This window comes from Akanthomyces muscarius, chromosome 2, assembly GCF_028009165.1.
Source record: "Akanthomyces muscarius strain Ve6 chromosome 2, whole genome shotgun sequence".
Classification (NCBI taxonomy): Eukaryota; Fungi; Ascomycota; class Sordariomycetes; order Hypocreales; family Cordycipitaceae; genus Akanthomyces; species Akanthomyces muscarius.
The window spans coordinates 3,995,803-4,015,974 of NC_079242.1; the positions used below are offsets into that span (position 1 = coordinate 3,995,803).

Consider the following 20,172-nt stretch of genomic DNA (forward strand, 5'->3'; position numbering starts at 1 on the left):
TGAGGGGGGCGTATATGGGTTATTTGAAGTATAATAGATTGTCTAATATTGACGTGAATGATGCCTCCATCTATCTGTTCTAAATGTGCCTTCTGTGTGAATTTTCACCATATGTGAAGTTGTTCTGTATATACACCTCTTTGGTCTTTTTCTCACTTGGCCAGCTCGGTCAGCAGCCTCTGCACCTCCTCTTCATCCATCCCCGATCCATCACTCTTCAACGCCGCCGAGTGCACCCATGTCCCCCGCCGCTCTGCACCACCCAACGCCGACGCCGTCAGCGCATTGACATTGCGATGCCGCACGCCGCCGCCCGCAACCACCTCGATCCTGCCCCCCGCCCGCTCACATATCCTCTCCAACCTCGTCAGATTACCGACACACCCTCCGCCTTTGACTCCTCCAGCGGTCAACAGGCCCGCAAAGCCGCACCGCACAAGGACGTCCACGCCGGCCTCGCAGTCCTGCAACGGGTCGAACGCGCGGTGAAACACGCACGGCACCGGCCGCGCGAGCTCCACCAGCTCTGCACATTTCTCCTCGTCAATCTCCAACGCCCCGTCGCCGTCGCTCCTCAGAATCCCGAAAACGAAGCCGTCGCCACGCGCCACGTCCATTGTCCCCGAGGCTTTGATCTCGGCGATGCTCGCCCGCATGGCGTCCAGCTCGACGGATGTGTAGATGAAGTCTGGGTGTGGATTGGCGGGCGGCCCGCGCGGACGGACCATGACCCGCATGGGGATGCGCAGCTGCGGCGAGAGCGCGGCCAGGACGGCCAGCGGCGGGGTGAGGCCGCCAGAGGGGTAGCTGCCGGGCGCGTTGAGCTCGATGCGCGAGGCGCCGAGGGTTTGGGCCGCGAGGGCGTCGGCCGGGGAGAAGACGGCGAGCTCGAGCGGCAGCTTGGGGCGGGCCATGGCGGGCAGCGGGAAATGGAGGACTCTGATGAGCTTCTCTTTTGGATGACTGGTCTGGGTTGTTATTTGGGGATGGGGAGGGGGGGGGGTAAAATTGAAGCTTGGTGCAAGTGGGAGAAGATGAAGCTTGGCGCAAGTGGGAATATTCGTTTGGTGGGGGCGGGGCATGGGGGACACTGGCGAATGTCAACACACGATGCTCAGCCAAGGATTGTTAGGGTGGTAGGTAAAGGCACCCAACGGGATAGATGTAAGATGATAACAGTACTTCATTCTAGTCCAGTATATTTCTGGCAAAATAGTGACAACAGGATCGTTCAGATACATTCAAACACGGCAGAGGAGAAAGATTGAAACAAGACATCAACTACTTGTATTAAAAACTCGTCCTCTTCACTAACAGCTCCATTTTCACCAGGAGCTCCTCCACCTCTAACAATATACAGAACCAGTAACCACCGTCCTCTTTCCGAATTACTTTCTATACACGCCTTAAGCCAAAAGACACCACAGCGTCCAAATATACTCCCAGATAACCACAACTATATTGACAACACAACGGGACAACGATTCAGGTGTCATCGTCGCTTCAAAAACCAAAAAAGGGCAATGCAAACAACGAAAAGAAAAGAAAAGAAAATATGTGCGGGGATATCATATCGCAGGTCAACGACGAAATAAAAAGCAAAAGAAGAAAGCCACCAACGATACAAGAAAGAAAGGTCGCTGCCGCGCTTAACAGCAAATTATGCGCGCAAGACTTCTTGGTGCACCATCCGCAACACCCAGTTCGCTTCCGCAGCTGTGGAGAGCTGGAAGCAATACTTTTTAATCTTGCCACCGGGGTTGTTCTTCGCAGGGACCATGCCCACAACGCCGTCGGCCCCCTGGACTTCTTCCCAGATGCCACAGACGATTCCGCGGCTGCCCATTGCAGAGAAGCATCCACTTCCCAGAACCGCATCCAGCAGCACCTTGGACTCATCGCCGTCCTTCTTGGGCTGGTTCTGGACAGTGATGCGCTTTTCGAGTCCGTGGTCGGCAAGGAGAGCTTGGTGCCAACCAGGGGGTGGTCTGCGAATCTTGAGAATGCAGTTGCCGCAGTCTTCCCATTTCGTAGACGTGACGAGAAGGTGCAGTCGTACTCGAATGTTTTCAGCATCCATCGGGCCACGCTGTCCAGTCGCGTTTCCAGTACTGACAGATGGTGAGCGGGGTGAGGCGCCGCCACTCGCTGAAGATGAGCCAGATGTATAAAGGCTATTTTGGCCACTGCCGCCGCGACTCTGCCTGTCGATGGAAGAATGTTCGAGGTTAAAGGCAGCATTGCCAGATTGGGTGAGACGTTTGAGGAAGCTAGTTGCCGAGGGTGTTGATGAATGTGCTGCGCTCTCACCGTCTTGAGAGCGAGCGCCTCTCGGCGAGCTGCGGTAGCTGTTCTTACGGCCAAACCAGCTGCGACGTCGTCCGGCTCGGTCATCTGCCTCGGTTTCATGTTTCTCCCCAAATCCTCGGAAGCGCGCCTCATTCTCCAATTGAATGAATTTTTGGTTGCTGAGACGCGCTTGGTGGACAGCCATGTACAGCGCAAAGCACTCGGGGGCGCTGTGGCATCGGAAGCGGAAATTGCCACCATTGTACGTCTCGTAGAGACGCGAGTGCATTTGGACGGATGATCTGATTTCCAAATCCAAAGCCGTGCTTTGTCGGATGAGCACAAGTGGCGTAAGATCAAGAGCAATAAGTGGCTGCTCATCCAATCTGGTGGACTTGCTCTGACCGTTACCTGTGCGGAAGGCATAGGCCTCAACCAGGCCAGCAGAGACAACAATGGCACAGGGGTGCTGGCTAAGGTCCTTCCACGCCCCCTTATCAGACCATCTTGAGAGGGATGCCATGTAGCGGGTAGTATTGTCCTGCTGTTCAGCAGTGCTTCGTGGCGGGTAAACTCCGCAGGCTTGCGAGGCCGAGTTGGATGGCGTAACACTGCAATCCGACTGGGATAGTATGCTCTCAATGTTTGGTGGCGCAGGCGGAGTCTTTTGTGCCTCCTTGGCGATGCTCACGCCAATCTCAGTCTCTGGTATATCCATACTATCGAGGTCATCGTCTGAAGAGTCCTCATCAGAGTGCTCAGGGCTAGGACTGCTCGATCCGCCAGAAGAGGCATCCGAGGGTAAGTATTCATGTTTGAGCGGCGACGACTTGCGCCGCTTTACCCGATCACTAGGCTCTGGTGGTGCAAGCAGATTGGGATCCTTCTGATCCTCCTCTGGCGTGGGTGGCAGAGTGCGGTGGGCTGGGGGTGGAGGAGCCCCGTCTTGTCGCGAACCTCTTGGCGGCGATGTTTTCTTGATCTTGAGAGGCTGGGGAAGTAGGTTTTCCTCTTCCTGGTAGGTGCCGTCGTCCCAGTTCATAACATTGTATGTTGGCGGAGCTGGAGTCTTGTCATGTTGGCTTTCCGGCGGTGGAAGAGTCGTGGCCCTGTCACAGCCAGCACCATTATTGTGTTTTGTTGGTGTTTGAGGCTCTTGTGCTGTCTTGACAAGGGGCGATTGTGGTCTCGCTGCAAGAGCAGCGGCTTTGGGAGCTCCGGGGCCGCGTGACGAAGCTGGTCTAGCCACGCCAACAGGCACGTCGCGGGAGTTATCTGGCTCATCATCGCCGACGACACTCGGTTCTGGCTCTCGTGGAGGAATAGGGTTCAAGGGAAGGAGGTCGAGCCAGTCAAGAATTTGATCCTCGTCATCTGCTGTTAATGACAGTAGCTCGTGCCACGTGCGATTTTTGTAAGCACCTCGGAGCATAATAACCATGTCAAAGTGCCCTTCACCAGTTCTGGCAGAGCAAAGTGCCATTTGAATTGGAGGAAACAGGAGGTATGATTTTCGGCCTTCTTTGCCATCTCCAGGTTCGCGGATGAGCAAATCCCCCGGCTGGTTCGGCTGAAGTGGGTTATCACGATAGACAAGCTCGACCCGGCACTCCAAGCGCTGCCCATTGGAGTGAGTAAAAGAGAGGGCAAATGTATCTTTGGCGTTGACCTGCAAATTGGGATTGATGGCTGCAGGCGTGACGGCTCCCAGAGTCCTGATGTCTCGGCATTTTGTGACATCGGTATTGATAGCATCTTCGTCTTCGATCCGTGCCGTCTCTTCACGGTGGCGACGTCGGGATTTCTCCTGGAGATTCTCAAAATCGCGCAAGAGCTGGTTTGTATCCTGGCTGCCAACGATGCTATCGATACACTTGATGAGCTTTGTCATGTGTTTAATGCGAACCAAGGGCCGTTTCAGCAGGTAACCGACGGCTACGCTTTCTCCATTCTCATTGATGATGTCGCCATGTTCGTTCCTTGGCAGCGCATCCAGCAATGAGTCTTCATCTTCGGGGTGGCCGGCGGCTGGGGCAAGATTCACGACCAAATCTTGAAAGCCAAGTCTCCATGCACCGAGATAGCTGTTGTACATGGGCACGACCGCGTGAGCCCAGTGGGCCAGACGACGAATATCTTGAACCGGCGCTTTTTTATGAGCATGCCTCAGCTTCTCGAGCGCAACACCCATACCAACAACAGCCTTGGAGATTGCATCGGCCTGGCTGCCGCCGCCGGTAGAAAAGAGGGTCGTTGCGTCGTTGTTGTTCACGACGTCGCTCAGAAGAACAGGAATGACGCCATCAACCAAGGTTTTAAGCTCCCGGTTGTAAAGATTTTCGTCATCCTCGAATTCCTGCAAGAGTTCGCTTTCCGAGAAGCCAGCCGGGACGCCCTGCTTTCGACGGAGACTGGGTCGGGATCGATTCTTCATGCCTTGGGGGACAGAAGCTTGGTCTGGAAGCGACAGAACCGACATTAGATCGGAATGGCTAGTAACTCGTCTTTTGGCCAAGCCATGTTGTTTCTTGAGAGACGCCTGGCTGGACTTGGACATGATGGTTGACTCTGACCCAGTAGACTGGGTGGCTCGGGATGTAGCATCAGAGCCAGTGAGCGCTGAGCTTACGGCACTGGACCCGTCATCAGACACGATTGTTGACAATTCATGATGTCCATTGGTAGGAGGGGGGTGTCGAGGTGCAGCCATTTTGGGCGGGTCGGCGTGGTGGCCACTAGCAGTAGATTCTGTAAGCTGTGACTCGGTGTATCTGCTAGACAAAGCCGACCCTTCAGTGTAGTCGTCGCTGTAATCCTGGTCGTGCAGTTCATGTCGTTGTGGCTCCTCGGTCCTATATGCCTTTCCAGGCCCAGCAAAGGCTGCAGATTCTCCCGAAAAAGCATTCTTAAACATGTCGAGGAAGTCTTTCTTGTTTTTGAGAGGTGATGAAGTGGCGCGTTTGGCCCGGGTTCTCTTAAGCTCCGCTGGGCTGGTTTCCTTTGTGTGTGCCTCTTTTTCCTGCTCTTTGGGCACCTTCTTTTCCTCCGACAGTTCTGCTGCCGTTACATCTGTATTAGCTGTAGATGCGTCTGATATTTGTTCGGAGGCAACGTGTTTCTGCGAGGGGCGTCTTGGTGTACCCATGGTCTGAGCTCGCCGTCTTTGGAGACTCTCGGCTCGAATATGCTTTCCGGAAGCTTCGACAAGGCTAGCCAAGTCCTTGGGTCCAGGGGTAGTGGATGATTTGGCAGGAGCTTCTTTCTTTATTGAAGACATGGACGTTTTCGACTCGTCAGTTTTCTGGGTGGCCACAGATTCTTCAGTTGAAGGCTGCTTCTTGATAGTGGGTGCCGGTACTTCCTTGGGGGTTTCTAGGAAGGGATCAACCGTTGTGTTGAGCCACCTTTCAATACTCGGCGGCTTGTTTGGACCTTGTGGGCGAGGTGGCTCATTCATGTCCTTCATCATCTTCTTCCCTTCCTCTACAACCTTCTTGAAGACGTTGGGGACTCCCTTGAAGCTTGACTTGCGGTCAACATTGAGCTTTTTCGGGCGGTATCTGCCAGAGAGATCCAGCTCACTGAAGGCAGAGTGACCAAATGGGATGTCACCGGGAATATCAGCAAGGGTCTTTGAAGTAAGTTTAGAGTCAAGATCAGACTCGGGTCGCAGCGAGCTGCTGAGATTGGAGGCTTCATCGTCAAGGCGTGAAGTCATGTCCGTTTCAGCCGTTGTTGTAGATAAATGTGACCTGGCAGCTGTCTTTTTGGTAGCTTCTCGCCTCGTTTTCGTCTTGCTCGGTGTTTCATTGGCATTCTCATTCTTGTCGGCTGACATGCTTTTGCTGCGCCGACGAATAGGTTTCTTGGTACCTTCTGATGGCGGTGAGGAAACATCACTTGGCTCGGCGCTCAGTGCAGATCGTGATGAGCCTGCAATGCTCTTGCTCCGCCGACTTGCCGGAGGGCGATAGGTTTGTCCAGGGAAAGAAATGTCGGAGCCAGTAGTAGTGGGACGGACGCGTATGCCATCGTCTCGGACCACTGAAGAGTCGTTTGAACCGGTCACGCGGATTCCGTCGTCGCCATACTGCTTGTACTTGGGTTTTAAGCGCGCTGTCGAGCGGCTGGCCGCGCTGCCAACCTGGGAGCCAGATTCGTATTCGTCTGGTACCTCGATTTTGGCGGCCCATGCTTTGATCTTGCTGGAAACGGGAGGGTTGGGAGTAGGGTGCAAAACAAAGGCTTTCGCATTTTGCGGATTGGAGTCCTTGGGGGGTGACGGCGACACCTTTCGCGCGGGGGACTTTTTAGCGTTTCGACGCATCCAGTTTGAGTCGCTCACTACACGCTTCTTAGGCGGTGAGAGCGATCTGGTATCATCTTCTGTGCCGTCGTCTCTGACAGAAGAGTCAGGATTGTCGTCGGTTTTTGGAGCATTGGGCACAAATTTGGGCGCCGGTGGATTCGACCTTAACCGCATCTTTATTCGCACACGGTCCTCTTCTGTAACACTCTCGATCTCCTCGCCGTCAAAGGCTACGTCGCTGGGCTCCGTGGCTGCATAGTTCGGGTTGGAAGTGGCCATGGTTTCGCCGTGACTGCGCTGCCACACCTGCACCCGTTCTCGGACACCGCCGGGCTGCTGCAGCTTGCGGACTGAATTCTGCCTCATCTCTTGGCGCATGTTGGCACGCATCTCTGCCTTGACGGCATCGATGCTCTGGCGTCGTTTTCGAGCTGCGGCAACGCGAGCCGCGGTCTGTTTTCCGCTGAAGAAGTCGGACAAGAGAGTGGGCTCATTTTTCTTGGAGTCGCTGCGCCTGCCTCCCTGGGCGGCGGCAGGAGCGGAATAGGGCGCATCTCCAGGGCTGCCTCTGATCTTTGCTTGCGGTGTCTCGGGCGATATTCGATTGCGAGGTTTGCGCGGCGTCGTAGGAGGAGGCCGCTCGGTTTCGTCGCTCGGGGACGATTCAGACGACATGGTTCCCTGATCGAGGTGATGGGGTTAGCATAATGGCGGCGGCCAAGCGGGAAATAATGCACTTGAATCCAGTAGTGATGCTAGTGCAAAGCGACGCAAGACGGTTAGGGGCGTACTTTGGAGAGGAGAAAGCCGCATGCTTGTGTATCCCGCGAGCAGAAAGCGCACGCTGTGCTACCTCGACATGGCCAGGGAAGACTCGAAGTGGCAGGAGGGTCTCTTTGTTGCAATGCCAAAGGCGGAAACACCCAAAATAGACCACAAAGGAGAGAACCCTTGCTGGAATACGTATGCGAACGGAGGCTCGGGCCGCAATACGGACAGTGTCGGGCGGTGAGGCCTGGGTCGATGGTCGATAGTTGCAGCTATTTACAAACGCAGGCGCATGTAGCTAGGTGGGTATGTATGCATACAGGTATAAGGTACGATTCGGCCTGACACGAGGGATTGAGTCAAGGTATCGAGTTTATCCAAGCGAAAGTATGTACAAAGAAAAGCGTAACGGGAGTACTAGGTGAAAGGAGGAGAATTTTTGGCGGCAAGGAGGAAGAGCCAGACGTAGCCCGCAGCGTCCGAACAGCAGGTGATGCGGCGATGCGACGAGAGCTTGCCAGTCGCATGGCAAGCAACAAGGTACAGGCAGTGCCGTAGCTTGGATCTGAAGGTCGAGGCGCTGGATGCCGCAGTAACCAACGGGGCCCGCTACCTTAGTGGGGAGAGGTAAACAATGGGGAGGGGCCGGGGCTTTGCATTTGCGTTTGCATTGCAACCTTGATATGGGCGCAGCTAAGCAGGGGGAGGTGCCAGGAGCTACTGGTACAGTGCTTAAAGTGGCTTAAAGTGGCTTTTTTCCTTGTCTTCTCTTGTCAGTGTCACTGTATTTAGCGCGAGACAGCTGGTAATATCCCGACTACAGTGGTCTCAGTCACCTATAATTAACACGTTGGCACTCATGTTAGTGGCCGACGCACCTAAAACGCCACCCCCACTTGGGTGCAGCACCGCCAGCTGCGCGTCCTCTTGCGGCCCCTCCAAGCAAGTATCTTTTGCACCAGCAACGCACCCACGAGGTACTTTTATTCGCCTGTAGTAGGCTCCACCGCCATCGCCTTGTTATGATCCCATCCAGCCAGTGCCAGCCAACCTTTGGCTAGCAGCATCATGGCCAGCGCAGCAAGTAATCATCATCTATTTATCCCATCCATCCTCTCTGCGGGCTGGGCACAAATCCGCTCTGCTGAATCTGCTGGCGCATGCATGTTGTACATGACAGCATTTTATGCAGCCTGGCTTCTTCTCTCCGTCCCGTCTCGGCACTCCCCATTTGCCCACCACGGCACGCCTCCCGCTGCCGCCGCCTCGTTTACGATTTGTCGCCTGATGCTCCCAAAGCTGCACGTCCACGATCAAGGCTTCAATACCACAACGCTTCAAGTTCACCCAGGACCGCAGCATGCCACCACCCTCTCAGTCACCTAACTCCGGTCTCCCTGCAGAAAAGGGGGTCTACTAACGTGGCCAAGACACTGTACCTCCTAGGAAAGGACAAAAAGCGCCGTTAAAATTGCAGAGGGCAAAAGACGAGAAACCTAAAAACACGAGGCACTCAAACTGTAACCAATCTTCTCTAGCTTCCGTCAAGTGGTGGCCCGGGCCGGTGGCTGGAGCATATGACTGCGACACGATGCTCCCGACTCTTGTCAGGTGTGCACCCATTTACCCATTTGCGCTGCATGTTACACACCACATCCTAGATGGCGCCCATCCATCACGCCGACAGTCCACTGATACAGTAGTAAAATTCCCGTGCTGTAAAAATAAAATAAAAAACACTCTCCAGTCTCCTCGAGGCTCTGATCGACACCAGATCAGCTCGATTAGCAGCGCGACCCTTCTGTAGCGATCGGGAGCTTATGATCCGATAGTTCACGAATAGAATCGTTCATATTCGGTATTGACACAGAAATAGAGAGCTTTTAGTCAGATAGTTTAGAGATTCAGTGATTTCTATTCAGTATTGAATAGTTACTCTATTCGTATATATATGTACTGCGTCATCGCGCGTCGTTGGACTCATGAAACCACACCCACTCAGCAATCCCTGGTCCAGCAAGGAATCTTAACAGTGCCGTTACCCAGATCGCCCTTGGGCTGGGTGATGTTGCTGATCTGAGGTAGCGTAAAGGCAGACACCTGGCTCAGGCTATCGATGCGACCGAGGAGCTTCTCCAGAGTACGGAAAGACGCCGACGGGGTGTACTCGGGCCCTTCATGTCCCGCAAGCTGAGACACCACAAAAGAGAGGCCGCGCTCATGATGAGTGGTTCCCATAACGCCGTAGCCTGCTGGCAGCTCGTTGGCGTAAAAGTTGGGGTCGCCTTCATCGGTGAACAGCTGCTCGGGGTCGAAGCCGTAGGCAGGAACATAGAAGGGGTCGCTCGGCGCCTGTTGGAAGCCGAGCTGGCCAGCCCAGGTCATATTCTGAATGCCCAGGAGGATGCCGTTGAGTGACAAGAGATAGTCGCTCGTTCCTTCGGCAATGATGACGTTCTTCGTCTGCTCAATGACCTGCGGGAGGGCATATACACCCGCAGGCACCGACTGGTCGTCGACGCCCTCGGGGAACACCTGCTTGCACTGCGCCCACTTGACATGGGGCTTGACGTGAATGGCCGACTGCACATCGCGGCGGTTGAACCACGAGTCTTTTCCGGACAGAGGATCGTTGCGCTCCGGGCAGCGGTCTACAATGTTGTAAATGTTGAAGCAAGGGTTCTTCTTCAGCGCCTCGATGTAGATAAGATCAAATATCCGCGCGCAGTTTTGGTCGACGTAGCTTCCGTTGGGGTGCACCTTGGCATGGGGCAGCGGATTGGGGATCAGTCCCTTGGGCGGGTACACAAAGTACTCGTCACGGAAATCGGCGAAGCCGCACGACTTGTCGAGGTCGCGCAGCTTGGCAAAGCTTGGCTGGTCGACGGGCATCAGATTGTAGTGCTGGTCCAGGTACGGAAATGCGACGGGCGACGACTGCAGCGTTTCGCCCCAGGAGATGCCGTCCCAGACGAGCAGGCCGCTCATGTCATAGTATGTCTTGTCATCCTGGTCGAGCATGTGCTTGGCGAGATACGGCCCGTACATGCCGGCGTAGGACTCGCCGGCAATGTAAACCTTCCACCCTTCCATGCCAAACGTCTTGACAAAGTTCTTCCAGAAGCCGATGAATTGCTTAGCAATATCGTCTTCGTTGTAAATGGTCTCGTTGCCCTTGGTGAAACCGACGCCGACGGGCTGCTCGAGCCAGACAATGTTGGACAGGAGATGGAAGCTGAAGGGGTTGCGCTTGGGCTTTTCCATACCCTCGCCCCAAGAAATGGGGCCGTTTTCCTCGAGGAATCCGAGCAGCGAAGAGCATCCGGGCTAATTAATTGCCAATTTGTCAGTTTTTGGCCACGTCCTTTTCGGCCGCATTTACTTACACCACCGTTGAGCCAGATGACAATCTCCTTCTTCTCCACAAACTCCTTCGTCGCAGTCGGGAAGAACCAGAAGAAGAGCTCGCTCGTCTCATTCTTCTTGTCCGTGATCGGGAGGTTCCCTGCGTAGGACTCGCCGACGTCCCAATTGATCAAGGGCAGCTTCTTGCCGTCGACGTAGAATTCTGTCAAGCCCGAGTTAGCATTCCGTCTGCGCTGCGACCCGTTATCACGGGAGGTGGGCGACCCATGGCGATCGTTGTCTTGACAGACTACGTACTCTCGGTGCCGTTGTTGCGGAAGCGCGGCGGTAGAACCTCTCCGGTTTGGTTCTTAGGCTCGGCGGCTGTTGTCGCCCGACGGCTGAGGTGCTGCGCCGAGAATTCCGGCATGTGTCGCCTCAGGAAGGCATCGCCAGAGTTGCTGTTGCGACCAGCGCTCACGAGGCCAGCCAGGCCGACAAGGCCGACAAGGCCGCTGAGAAGGAATTGGCTCTTCATCGTCGTCTATAATGGACGAAAGAAAAGCTCGTGCTTCTTAGAAACGGAATGTTCTTTCAAGGTCTTTGGGGCGGAAGGCTCTTTACATATACGGAAGACCGAACGGCCCCAGTAAACGGGGGCCGCCTTCATTTGGAAGCGGGCGAACTGCGCAATCATCATCCACCCTTTCCACCAGTGTGGCGCGGTGACCGGTAATAGGGCTCTTGGTTCCGTCCTTGGACAAGCGTCACTAAGAGCTGGTAACAATAGCGTCAATGGCATGCTGATCCCGAATCCACTCTAGTGTCGTGAGAACTCACCCACTAATTAAATGAAGGAGAGGGGGGGACAAAACAAAAGCTATCAGTTTCTAGCTTCCCTCCCCACTCAATTCGTAAGACAGACAAAAGATCCTTCGTCATCCTCCGCCTTCGTTGTGCAAGAGCCGGTTAATGCCCAACCTGCCGCCGCCGTGGCTTCCCGCAACCTGCCGGGCGAGCCTTTCCAAGGCGCGGTGGCGCGGCTCCATAAGGCAACGCCGAGAGCCTTCAACATGGGGCTCCGACCTGCACAGCACATATTAGTGCGCAGTCTCGCCAATACCACCTGTCTAGCTGGGCGTAGCGTCCACGACCTAGCCTCAGGGCTCCAGCCGGCTAAAATTGTATTCTGCAGCTAACTGGCTGTCCCGTTGAAGTATTACTGGTACGACAACAAGATGAGCTAGGGTCATTCGCGGCCGGAACTTTTGTACGTCAAGCCGATGGGCCAGAAATTTGCTCATGCAAGACCTCCATGGGACAGGGAACCTGGACTAGGAAATGATCAAGCGGCATATAGCTCAATTTGTTCCTCATCTCATCTACAGTAGTTATGGTTACAATCGCTCGAACTCGCAGGATCGATATAAAGATGTTGCTCTCTTGGGCAATTGTTGGTAGCTCACGCACAAATCTCAAGCTCTCTTTGTCATTCATTTTTTTCTCCGTGTACCCGGTGACTTGTTCCTTGAGTCTGTTACTACGTGGTGGGGTGAATTTGCCTCTGTGGATGAGTAGGCACACCAGGGTCATCATTAGCGGCGATCTGGGCATGCTCCTTGTCCACGCCTCACATAGATTAAAGCAATATCCTGGCCGAAACTAACCTTGAGTAAAAGGGCATATTCATATTCTCAGCTTATTCTGTCTAGGAACTATGTCAATTCTCCCAACGCTGTAGGTATTGCCTCTGTTCAACTTGCGCTGGTATATCCACCGCCAACAAAATGTTGAAGATTCGGGCCCCAGCTGTGGCCAGGGGGGTCGAGATACAGGTAGCGACGGGGTCTTTTCGATATGGCAACTGCCTCATCACCGTAGATGATCTTGTCTCCCAATGTGTTCGTTTTTGCAACTGTTGCATACCCAGTCCGAGATGGATAATATTCAACAACTTCACCACTGCTATTCTTGCCTCTCAGTCGGAACGCAACGCGGCGTGCAATATCCTCTGACAGGGCATCTTTAGCAAACAGATTGCAATGAGTTTGGCCCTCGTCAGCTATTTCGATTTTAATTGACATGGTCCCTGCCACTATCCCTGCCGAAGCAGGCACAGGAATCTGTACGAAACAAAGCTTGATGTTCCACGTCGTTCCGCTTGTCATGTGGTAGCTGTAGGTGAGATCCGTGCCCACTTCTTGCGACCATTTCTTGATCGTAGTAAGCCGTTTCAAGAATTGTCGGCTCGTTGAGATGTCATTGTTCTGACGCTGGGTGCTATCCACTGTCATTTCGTCGCTGATGATTGTGTTTTCCTCAAGCACTGCGACTGCCTTTCTTGTTCCCCAGTCAATATCCTCAAACTTGGCGTCATCGGTTTTTTCCTCTGCAACGCTCAGTTCAGCTGATGAGAACGCAGAAGCTGAACCCTGTAATAACGCCTTGCTAGAGCTTCGTCTTTTTTTATGGCGAGGCTCCCGACCAAACCTATCTTCCAGTCGCGCAGTGACGACGTCATATACTCCCTGAACTTCACTTACTTGAGAAGGATCAAGCTTCTTCCACCCTTCCCATTGTATTTCTTTCTTCGTGTCGCGGTTTTCAGCGCTCTTCCTATGCGTTCTTCGTTCGGCATTGCGTGCCAAGCAATGTAATAGGATGACCAGTCCCTGAATAATTCCGCCTCCAGCTCGCTCCAAACTCTCAACATCATCTTCAGTAAACCCTTTTCTGAAAAGCCAAGTGAGAAAACTTGCGTCCAAATCATTCCTGCAAAACACTTTATCTCCGTCATTCTCTTGCTTCCTGGCTCGAATAATCCCGAATAGCACGCTGCTTGTTTCCATGAAGTACGGCCGTAAATTCTTTAAGCCCACAATTGCAGCTGCACATTTAAATATCTCACTAATCATCAGAGCTTTATTCGCAGATATGGAATGAATATCTGCTGGCATTTCTGGACAGCGTATGTAAAGGCGTTTCGGTGTATGTCCATCTTCCTGACTTACGATGTACTCGACTCGATAGCCACACCGGAGTTGGAGATAGCGCCAGGCCTGTCGCTGGTCATGGACAAGTCCCGCCGTGGCTGCCACGTACGGACGTGCTCCACATAGAAGAACCACTTTCGAAGAGCTCTGTCGAATGATGGCTCGGTTCAACTCTTGTACGAGAGAGCTCGAGCGCGGATTCCGTAAATCGAAAGGGTTTAAGACATCATACTTTGTGAAGTCAAAGGTCCAAACAAGAGCGCTGTTGGCATCAAACCCCGTTCGCTCCAGTACCCATGGAAGGCCTGTGTGAGTTTTTGGCATTGGCGATGATTCCCTTAGGTCGGACTCAATTGCAGACGCGTAATCGAGAATGAAACTGATGGGTGCCGTCAGAGAGCCAAGTGGGCCATTCGTGGCAACATGCTCATATCGATCGTCGAACCATTGGGCAGGAAGACGATCGTTTGTTGCTGGCGCGTGCTGAAAAGAGAGTTCTAGATCACTCAGACAATTTTTGTCGCCGATTGCCTGCTGAAGCGCAGTAAAAAATTGAGGCGCCGCCCACGGAGGCTCCCGAATGTGTGTAGTCGTTTCTTCAACTTTCAGCCGAGACTTCATCGCCCTGCGAAACTCGTCCCACATACTAATTTGAGGATCGGCCGATCTCCTCACAGGTGTAACGTAAGGTAGCCTCATGATTTCATCAGTAAGATTTGAGTTCTGTGCGAATGGGCACAGTATGTTTAGACCAAGTCCCGAGCTATATTCGGATTCGGCATCGGATCTTGAGGGGCTGCAGCCGCCATGATCGGACTTAAAAACTCTAATGAACAGGGTTTCAAGCATGTCGGATACGATCTGTCTGTCGATGGATCTTCCCATGCTGTAAGGCAGTGACCAGAGCCGTAAGAAATTAGCCCGCCGGTAGCCGTTGCCCAGCCAGACAATAAAGTAATGCAACGAGGAATTTTTGCATTTCAAAATAGATTGGCAGTGATCAATCATAATTCTTCGAGTGGACTTGATTGTCTGACCAACATAAAATCGCAGGTAGTTATCGCATCGACTATCGGTGACGTAGTCTAGGTAGCCCACGTTCAATGGCCACGGCTCTGACTGCTGCAATCTGATCTTTTCCAGCGCCGTCGGAGTGAGAAGCTCGCCCTGAAGGGCAAGAATGTTACGATCGATATGCTCCAGCATAAAGTCGGCATATTTCTCTATTCCAGGCCATGTTCGGATTGTTTCTTTATACTGCGAGAGGTCTGGTAATGGAAGCCGGTCATTGTTGACATCGTCGAGAAGCCGCATGCATTCGCTCTTCATACTTGGCAGAGTAACGTATTTTGACTGATCTTTTGTTCGAGGTGGCTTTTAAAAAGTTAAATCGAGGTCTGTACACAGCTCGGGGAATTCAGTTTGCATACCAGGTGCGCAACGTCTCCGATGTCTTGCCAAGCTTCGGAGTCATGGCACGGTCCCAGGATAGAGATATTTAGCGCTCTTAGGGGGTAGGCTCTCTCTTCTTCTATTTTTTCGAACGACAAAACTCGTGCACGAGACTGACTCTGATTCTATTGGTGTCGTGTCATTGGTGTGGCGGTTCTGCCGTTACTGCATCTTTTCGTGATGTGTGTCTTGTCTCCGCAGAAAGCGCATGCCGGTGCCTTAGGACAGTCTACTATCAAGTGACTTTCGGATTTGCAATATACACAGATATTGCACTTGACACAGGTAGCCGTCGAATATCCCATTAGCCCACAACGAGTGCAGCATTTGTCGTCGTGGAATGCCATTGCGCTATTGCCAGAGTGTAGCACGACTTAGCAGGAAAAAGCTGAGGAAAAAGGCAAAACGTTTATGCATTCTCACCTTTGGTGGGGTTCTTCTTTTGGTACAGAAAACTACCATAAACGCCAGCAGAGAACATTCTGTTTGCGCCCGAGTGTGCAAACGCGAACAAGGGTGAGTCAGAAGACGTAGGTGGAAGGCGAGCCACGCTATCTAGAGGATATGGTGTTTATTAACGGACGCATCTTCAACAAGTTGACACTTTGGCCGAGTGGTTAAGGCGGTGCCCTGCGTACGTATACACATTGACCGACTTCCAAAAACTCTTACGCTAACAGCCTCTCAGTAAGGCATTACGTTCGCGTGCGTAGGTTCGAATCCTGCAGGTGTCGAGACCTTTTTTTTTGCCCTCGTTCACTTTTGGCTTCCTTTTTTTTTTCAGTGATCTAAGAGATGCAAAGCTTTGAATGTAAGAGAGGCAGCTTCCACAGTTTCATTGTTCCAGCTAGAATGGCCTTACCCGGCATGCTTACACGGAGCTATTCACGTATGCTGGCCGCGCACGTCTTCACCAGCTGCGTGTTGCCCGGAACGTCGGCGCTACCCTGCACGGCTGACTGGTAATAGGCACTGGCGCAGGGCTGCGTCTAGCTAACATTTTTCTATGCTGTAATAGAAACCCGGATTTTTGTTTGGACAGCTGTTGAAATAGCATTTACTTATGAGATACTATGAAGACTGTAGTGCTCGTCGACATCGAACCCCCGTTTCTTATTGGTGCGAGGATTCACCTAGACGGGCCAACTAATAAACGTCCACGCGACCTGTACTTTTCTAATACGTGTGTAAAAGTAGGCGTCTCACAGCCTTGCTCATTACGAGCAGAAAAAAGGGACAGTCTATTATCGGAGTATCTGTAATACAAGGCAAAAAAAGAAGGTTTCCTATATGAAGTCGAAGGAAGAGGCAAAAAATAATCCGTCACCTGCAGGATTCGAACCTACGCACGCGAACGTAATGCCTTACTGAGAGGCTGTTAGTGTTGAATGGCTGATGGAAGACTGGTGAGTACGTACGCAGGGCACCGCCTTAACCACTCGGCCAAAGTGACTTGGTTGACAACGGCAGATTTATTTCTCGTTATAATCCCAGACTGGACTCCATCCGACTAGAGCTTGAAAGAGCAGTACCACCATGGTCACTTTCCTTCACCCGCATTTTCATATGGACATCGCACGGCTCTACCACTAAAGCGAGTACGGCAGATGAAAGAAATAAAAGAGCGAGCCACGTGAGATTTTTACAGGAGAGTGAAAAAGACAGGGTGGACGACAGAGTGTTTATTCACTTTTGGCTGCATGATTCAGCACAGAGGCTGGCTACATTTTAGTTTGCTGGTGGAACGAACCGTACATAGATCCACGAGGCGAACCTAGAGCCGGCTCCAGCTGTCTTGTATGAACAAATCAAATCGCAGCGAAAGCACTTTCTCGCTCCTGAGCCATTATCGCGAGGGACGATTTGCTGGCAAACAACGTCTCAAGATAGCATGCCCGGCGGCACAGGCGAGATGCCAAGAGTAACATCCAGCTACAAAAAACGGGAGCTCTTGAGACCAAAAAGGCTCGAACAAGCACGTATTCTCGTAACGCTCGAGAAAGAGTTCAACTCATGCTAGCATACGTAAATGGTATCACTACTTTTCATTATGTACTACATATGTACTCGGACAAGACAATCTGTCTGTTTACCAAGTCTTGGGTCCAAACGTCTCACCATCCGCAAGAGGTCTGATGATGGCAGTGTCCTGGACATCCATGGTGTTGAGAGCGCCAACAGAGCCCCACCAGGGAGTCATCTCCGTGCCCGTCAAGCTGAGGGCGAGGAAGATGAGAATGGTACTCAATGCGAGGCCGACATCGAGACCGGCAGAGGTCACGTAGTTGAACTGCATCCACCAGCCGCGGTACTTGTTGCGGATGTACTTGTTGAACAAGAAGCCGACCCAAGCCCAGGACAGGTAGTTGAGGGCCGTGGCAGGCGGAATCATACCGCTGCCACCAAAGATGATGGGCCAGTTGATAAAACGAACGATAGAGCGAGGGTTGCGGCGCAGAATGACCCAAGTAATGACCGGGCACACGGCGCCAACAAGGAAGAACCAGAGCATAGGCGAGTACAGAGCACCAATGCCAAACATGCGCTGGGCGCCAATGACACCCCAGATGACAGAGGCGTTGAAGTAGACCTTGGCACCGGGGCAAGTGAAGTGATTCTCCTGCTTTGCAGTACAAATACCTTCAATGGCACCAAGAGCCCAGTTCAGGACAGCAATTTGAACAATGGAAGACCAGATCACGGCAACAGTCTGGCCCATAAAGACAGTCTTGGGTGGAACCTTCATATACATGGCCATCTTCATGTCGCTGACAAAGGCAAGACCTTGATACAAGGCATTGTATCCGTAAGCCTTAAAAAGCATGTTGGCAACAGGCTTGCCCTCGAGCATGTAACTGGCCATGAACTCAGTGAGGACGTTGAGACCCAGCTGAACGTTGGTCGCACCCTGAATGATACCCGTGGGGAGGATAAAGAGCCAAGCAATAATCATGGCAATAATATAACCCCAAGCGGGCATATGAGTTTCATAGCCAAGAACCGTTCCGAGACCCATAGCAAAGATGGCTAAGAACAGAATGGCGTACCACCAAAAGGGGACAGGGTCGTACTTGGCGTACATTCTGGTGTGCACGTCTTCGTCGTCCTTGCCCATGGTAGTGAGACGAAGCCAAATTTCCTTGCCATGATTGAGAATGGTGTGGACTACCAGCGCAGAGATGGCGGCAAAAGAAACACCGTATGCCATGGTAAAGGTGGCAGAGAGGAAGAGGGGCGAGTACGCCTTGTACTGGTCCATGTCGAGCTCATAGTTGGGAGTAAGCACGCGGCTGACATTGTAAGGCTGGGCCGTGTTGTCGTAGCTCTCAGAGTCGCTAATGGGCAGGTAGAGGTTGTAAAAGACGTTGTTGTAGTGTATGCCAATGTTGGTAATCATCATGAAGATGACGACACCCACGGTGGTGTTGGCAATAGCATGCCATGGGAAAATGAGAGGCGAAGTCGTGTAGCCACTGATCTGGGTCCAGTCAAAGGTTATGGGAATCAGGGAGATGCCAGACCAGCCGCCAAAGAGCTGGTTGACGACGGGGCTCTGGGGCTTGATCCATGTGACAAAGGCAAAAACACTGAGGAACGGCGCGATGAAGCCGGGGAACCAGTACCACACAAAGGATCCCATGCAGACATATGCGAACCATCTGTATCGGCCGATGGACCAGCCATTGGTCTTGGTGGGGTCGGAGGGTGAGTGATCGTGGAGGGCGTAGAAAAGCGATGTATTGATCAGATTGGTGGGCCAAATCATGGCAGCCGGCTCAACCAGATAGCGACGGAAAAGGCCCGCCATGCCGAAACCGCACATGGAGATGGTGAAAGTGAGAAGAAGCTGGAAGCCCCCTGTAGTTGACACAAGTTAGAATTTTACACCTTGTCCTGGCTCTTAATTGATGTACCACTCACATCCAAAGTCTTGCTTGTAAAACTGCTTCATGGCCAGGATAATGTCGGTGCTGTAAGCCGAGCCGCCGCCGAAGCTGACATTGGCCATGATGACGACCAGCGCATGCTCCTTCTTGTTCCACGGGCCCGGGTTGAGGTTGAACTGGAGACCGCAGAGGCTGAACTGGCGGTTGGGCATGACGAGCGACCAGCCGAGGCCGACAGGGTGGCAGAGCAGCTGGGCGACGTAGGTGGTGATGATGATGGACGGCGCGCGCATGCTGAAGAGCATGTTGAGGCCGGAGCCGATGGTGGTGAAGAGCATGCCAATGACCCAGGCGCGGATCGTGTTGGCGGGCACGTCCTCGTCGTGGGGGCGCACGGCGGCGCGCACCTCGGGGTACGGCGAGTCCTCGAGCAGGTGCGAGACCTCGACAATGGCCGTCTTGGGGTCCGACGAGGCCAGCGCGTCGGCGACGTCGTCGATAAAGTCGTCGGGTAGGTTGGGATCGTTGAGGTGGTGCAGTTGCACGTTGCGCAGCTGCTCCTGCGCCTCGAGCTGGGAGATGTCGCCGACGGCATGGCTCGTGGCGCTGCCGTCGCTGGAGTGCTTTTCTCCCATGATGGATGGGTGGTGTCGCAACAAGAGAGTGTGAGACCTTTGGCAGGGTGCTGGAACCTTAGTATGAACCCTTTGATTGCTGCACGTGTGCCTTGACGGGGTGCAGCTCTCGTCACAATGGGGAGAGGGCCAGGCAAGTCTGGGGCCGGGATTGCGGTTTATTATACAAATTACGCAAGTTCCCTGATGTTACATGCCTACAACCGTAAAAGACAAAAGAACCTTTGCGGGGACACTAACAGGCAAGTTCGTTGTCCGTCTCGTTATCTCCTGCCTGTGCTGATACTACTAGCAATACTTTCGGGGACTTTTGACAAAACAGGCGGAAATCAAAACTACGACCGATGCTGGAGGCGAGGAGCGCGAGCGAGGTAAAAGCTCCCCAGAAGCCCCGAATTGCCTATAGTTACAACCAATTACAGGGTCTCGTGAGCCCTTGTCGTAGGTGATGCGCCCACCAATAACCCCATACTGTGCAAGCCGGGGATCGGCTG

At 53.0% G+C, this 20,172-nt stretch overlaps 5 protein-coding genes across 6 annotated transcripts; all 5 read right to left on the minus strand.

Moving 5' to 3' along the window:
- Window positions 1-152: 152 nt before the first annotated feature.
- Window positions 153-914, minus strand: LMH87_004439 (uncharacterized protein; the record flags this gene model as incomplete). Of its 2 annotated transcripts, none has more annotated exons than XM_056195656.1 (1): window positions 153-914. In XM_056195656.1, the coding sequence occupies one exon, from the start codon at window positions 912-914 to the stop codon at window positions 153-155; it is 762 nt and encodes a 253-aa protein (XP_056049263.1). The 2 variants fall into 2 exon arrangements, with proteins under 2 accessions (XP_056049263.1, XP_056049262.1); XM_056195657.1 differs by having other exon boundaries at window positions 153-656.
- Window positions 915-1,660: 746 nt separating this feature from the next.
- Window positions 1,661-7,273, minus strand: LMH87_004440 (uncharacterized protein; the record flags this gene model as incomplete). The annotated part of the gene is made up of 1 exon (XM_056195658.1): window positions 1,661-7,273. The coding sequence occupies one exon, from the start codon at window positions 7,271-7,273 to the stop codon at window positions 1,661-1,663; it is 5,613 nt and encodes a 1,870-aa protein (XP_056049264.1).
- A 2,091-nt stretch (window positions 7,274-9,364) lies between these two features.
- LMH87_004441 (uncharacterized protein) lies at window positions 9,365-11,249 on the minus strand (the record flags this gene model as incomplete). Its single annotated transcript, XM_056195659.1, has 3 exons — window positions 9,365-10,693; window positions 10,753-10,934; window positions 11,030-11,249. 3 exons carry the CDS (start codon window positions 11,247-11,249, stop codon window positions 9,365-9,367), a joined length of 1,731 nt encoding a protein of 576 aa, XP_056049265.1.
- A 2,469-nt stretch (window positions 11,250-13,718) lies between these two features.
- On the minus strand, window positions 13,719-15,178 carry LMH87_004442 (uncharacterized protein; the record flags this gene model as incomplete). The annotated part of the gene is made up of 5 exons (XM_056195660.1): window positions 13,719-13,851; window positions 13,937-14,300; window positions 14,352-14,961; window positions 15,036-15,078; window positions 15,135-15,178. 5 exons carry the CDS (start codon window positions 15,176-15,178, stop codon window positions 13,719-13,721), a joined length of 1,194 nt encoding a protein of 397 aa, XP_056049266.1.
- A 2,067-nt stretch (window positions 15,179-17,245) lies between these two features.
- On the minus strand, window positions 17,246-19,678 carry LMH87_004443 (uncharacterized protein; the record flags this gene model as incomplete). The annotated part of the gene is made up of 2 exons (XM_056195661.1): window positions 17,246-19,014; window positions 19,078-19,678. 2 exons carry the CDS (start codon window positions 19,676-19,678, stop codon window positions 17,246-17,248), a joined length of 2,370 nt encoding a protein of 789 aa, XP_056049267.1.
- Window positions 19,679-20,172: the final 494 nt, after the last annotated feature.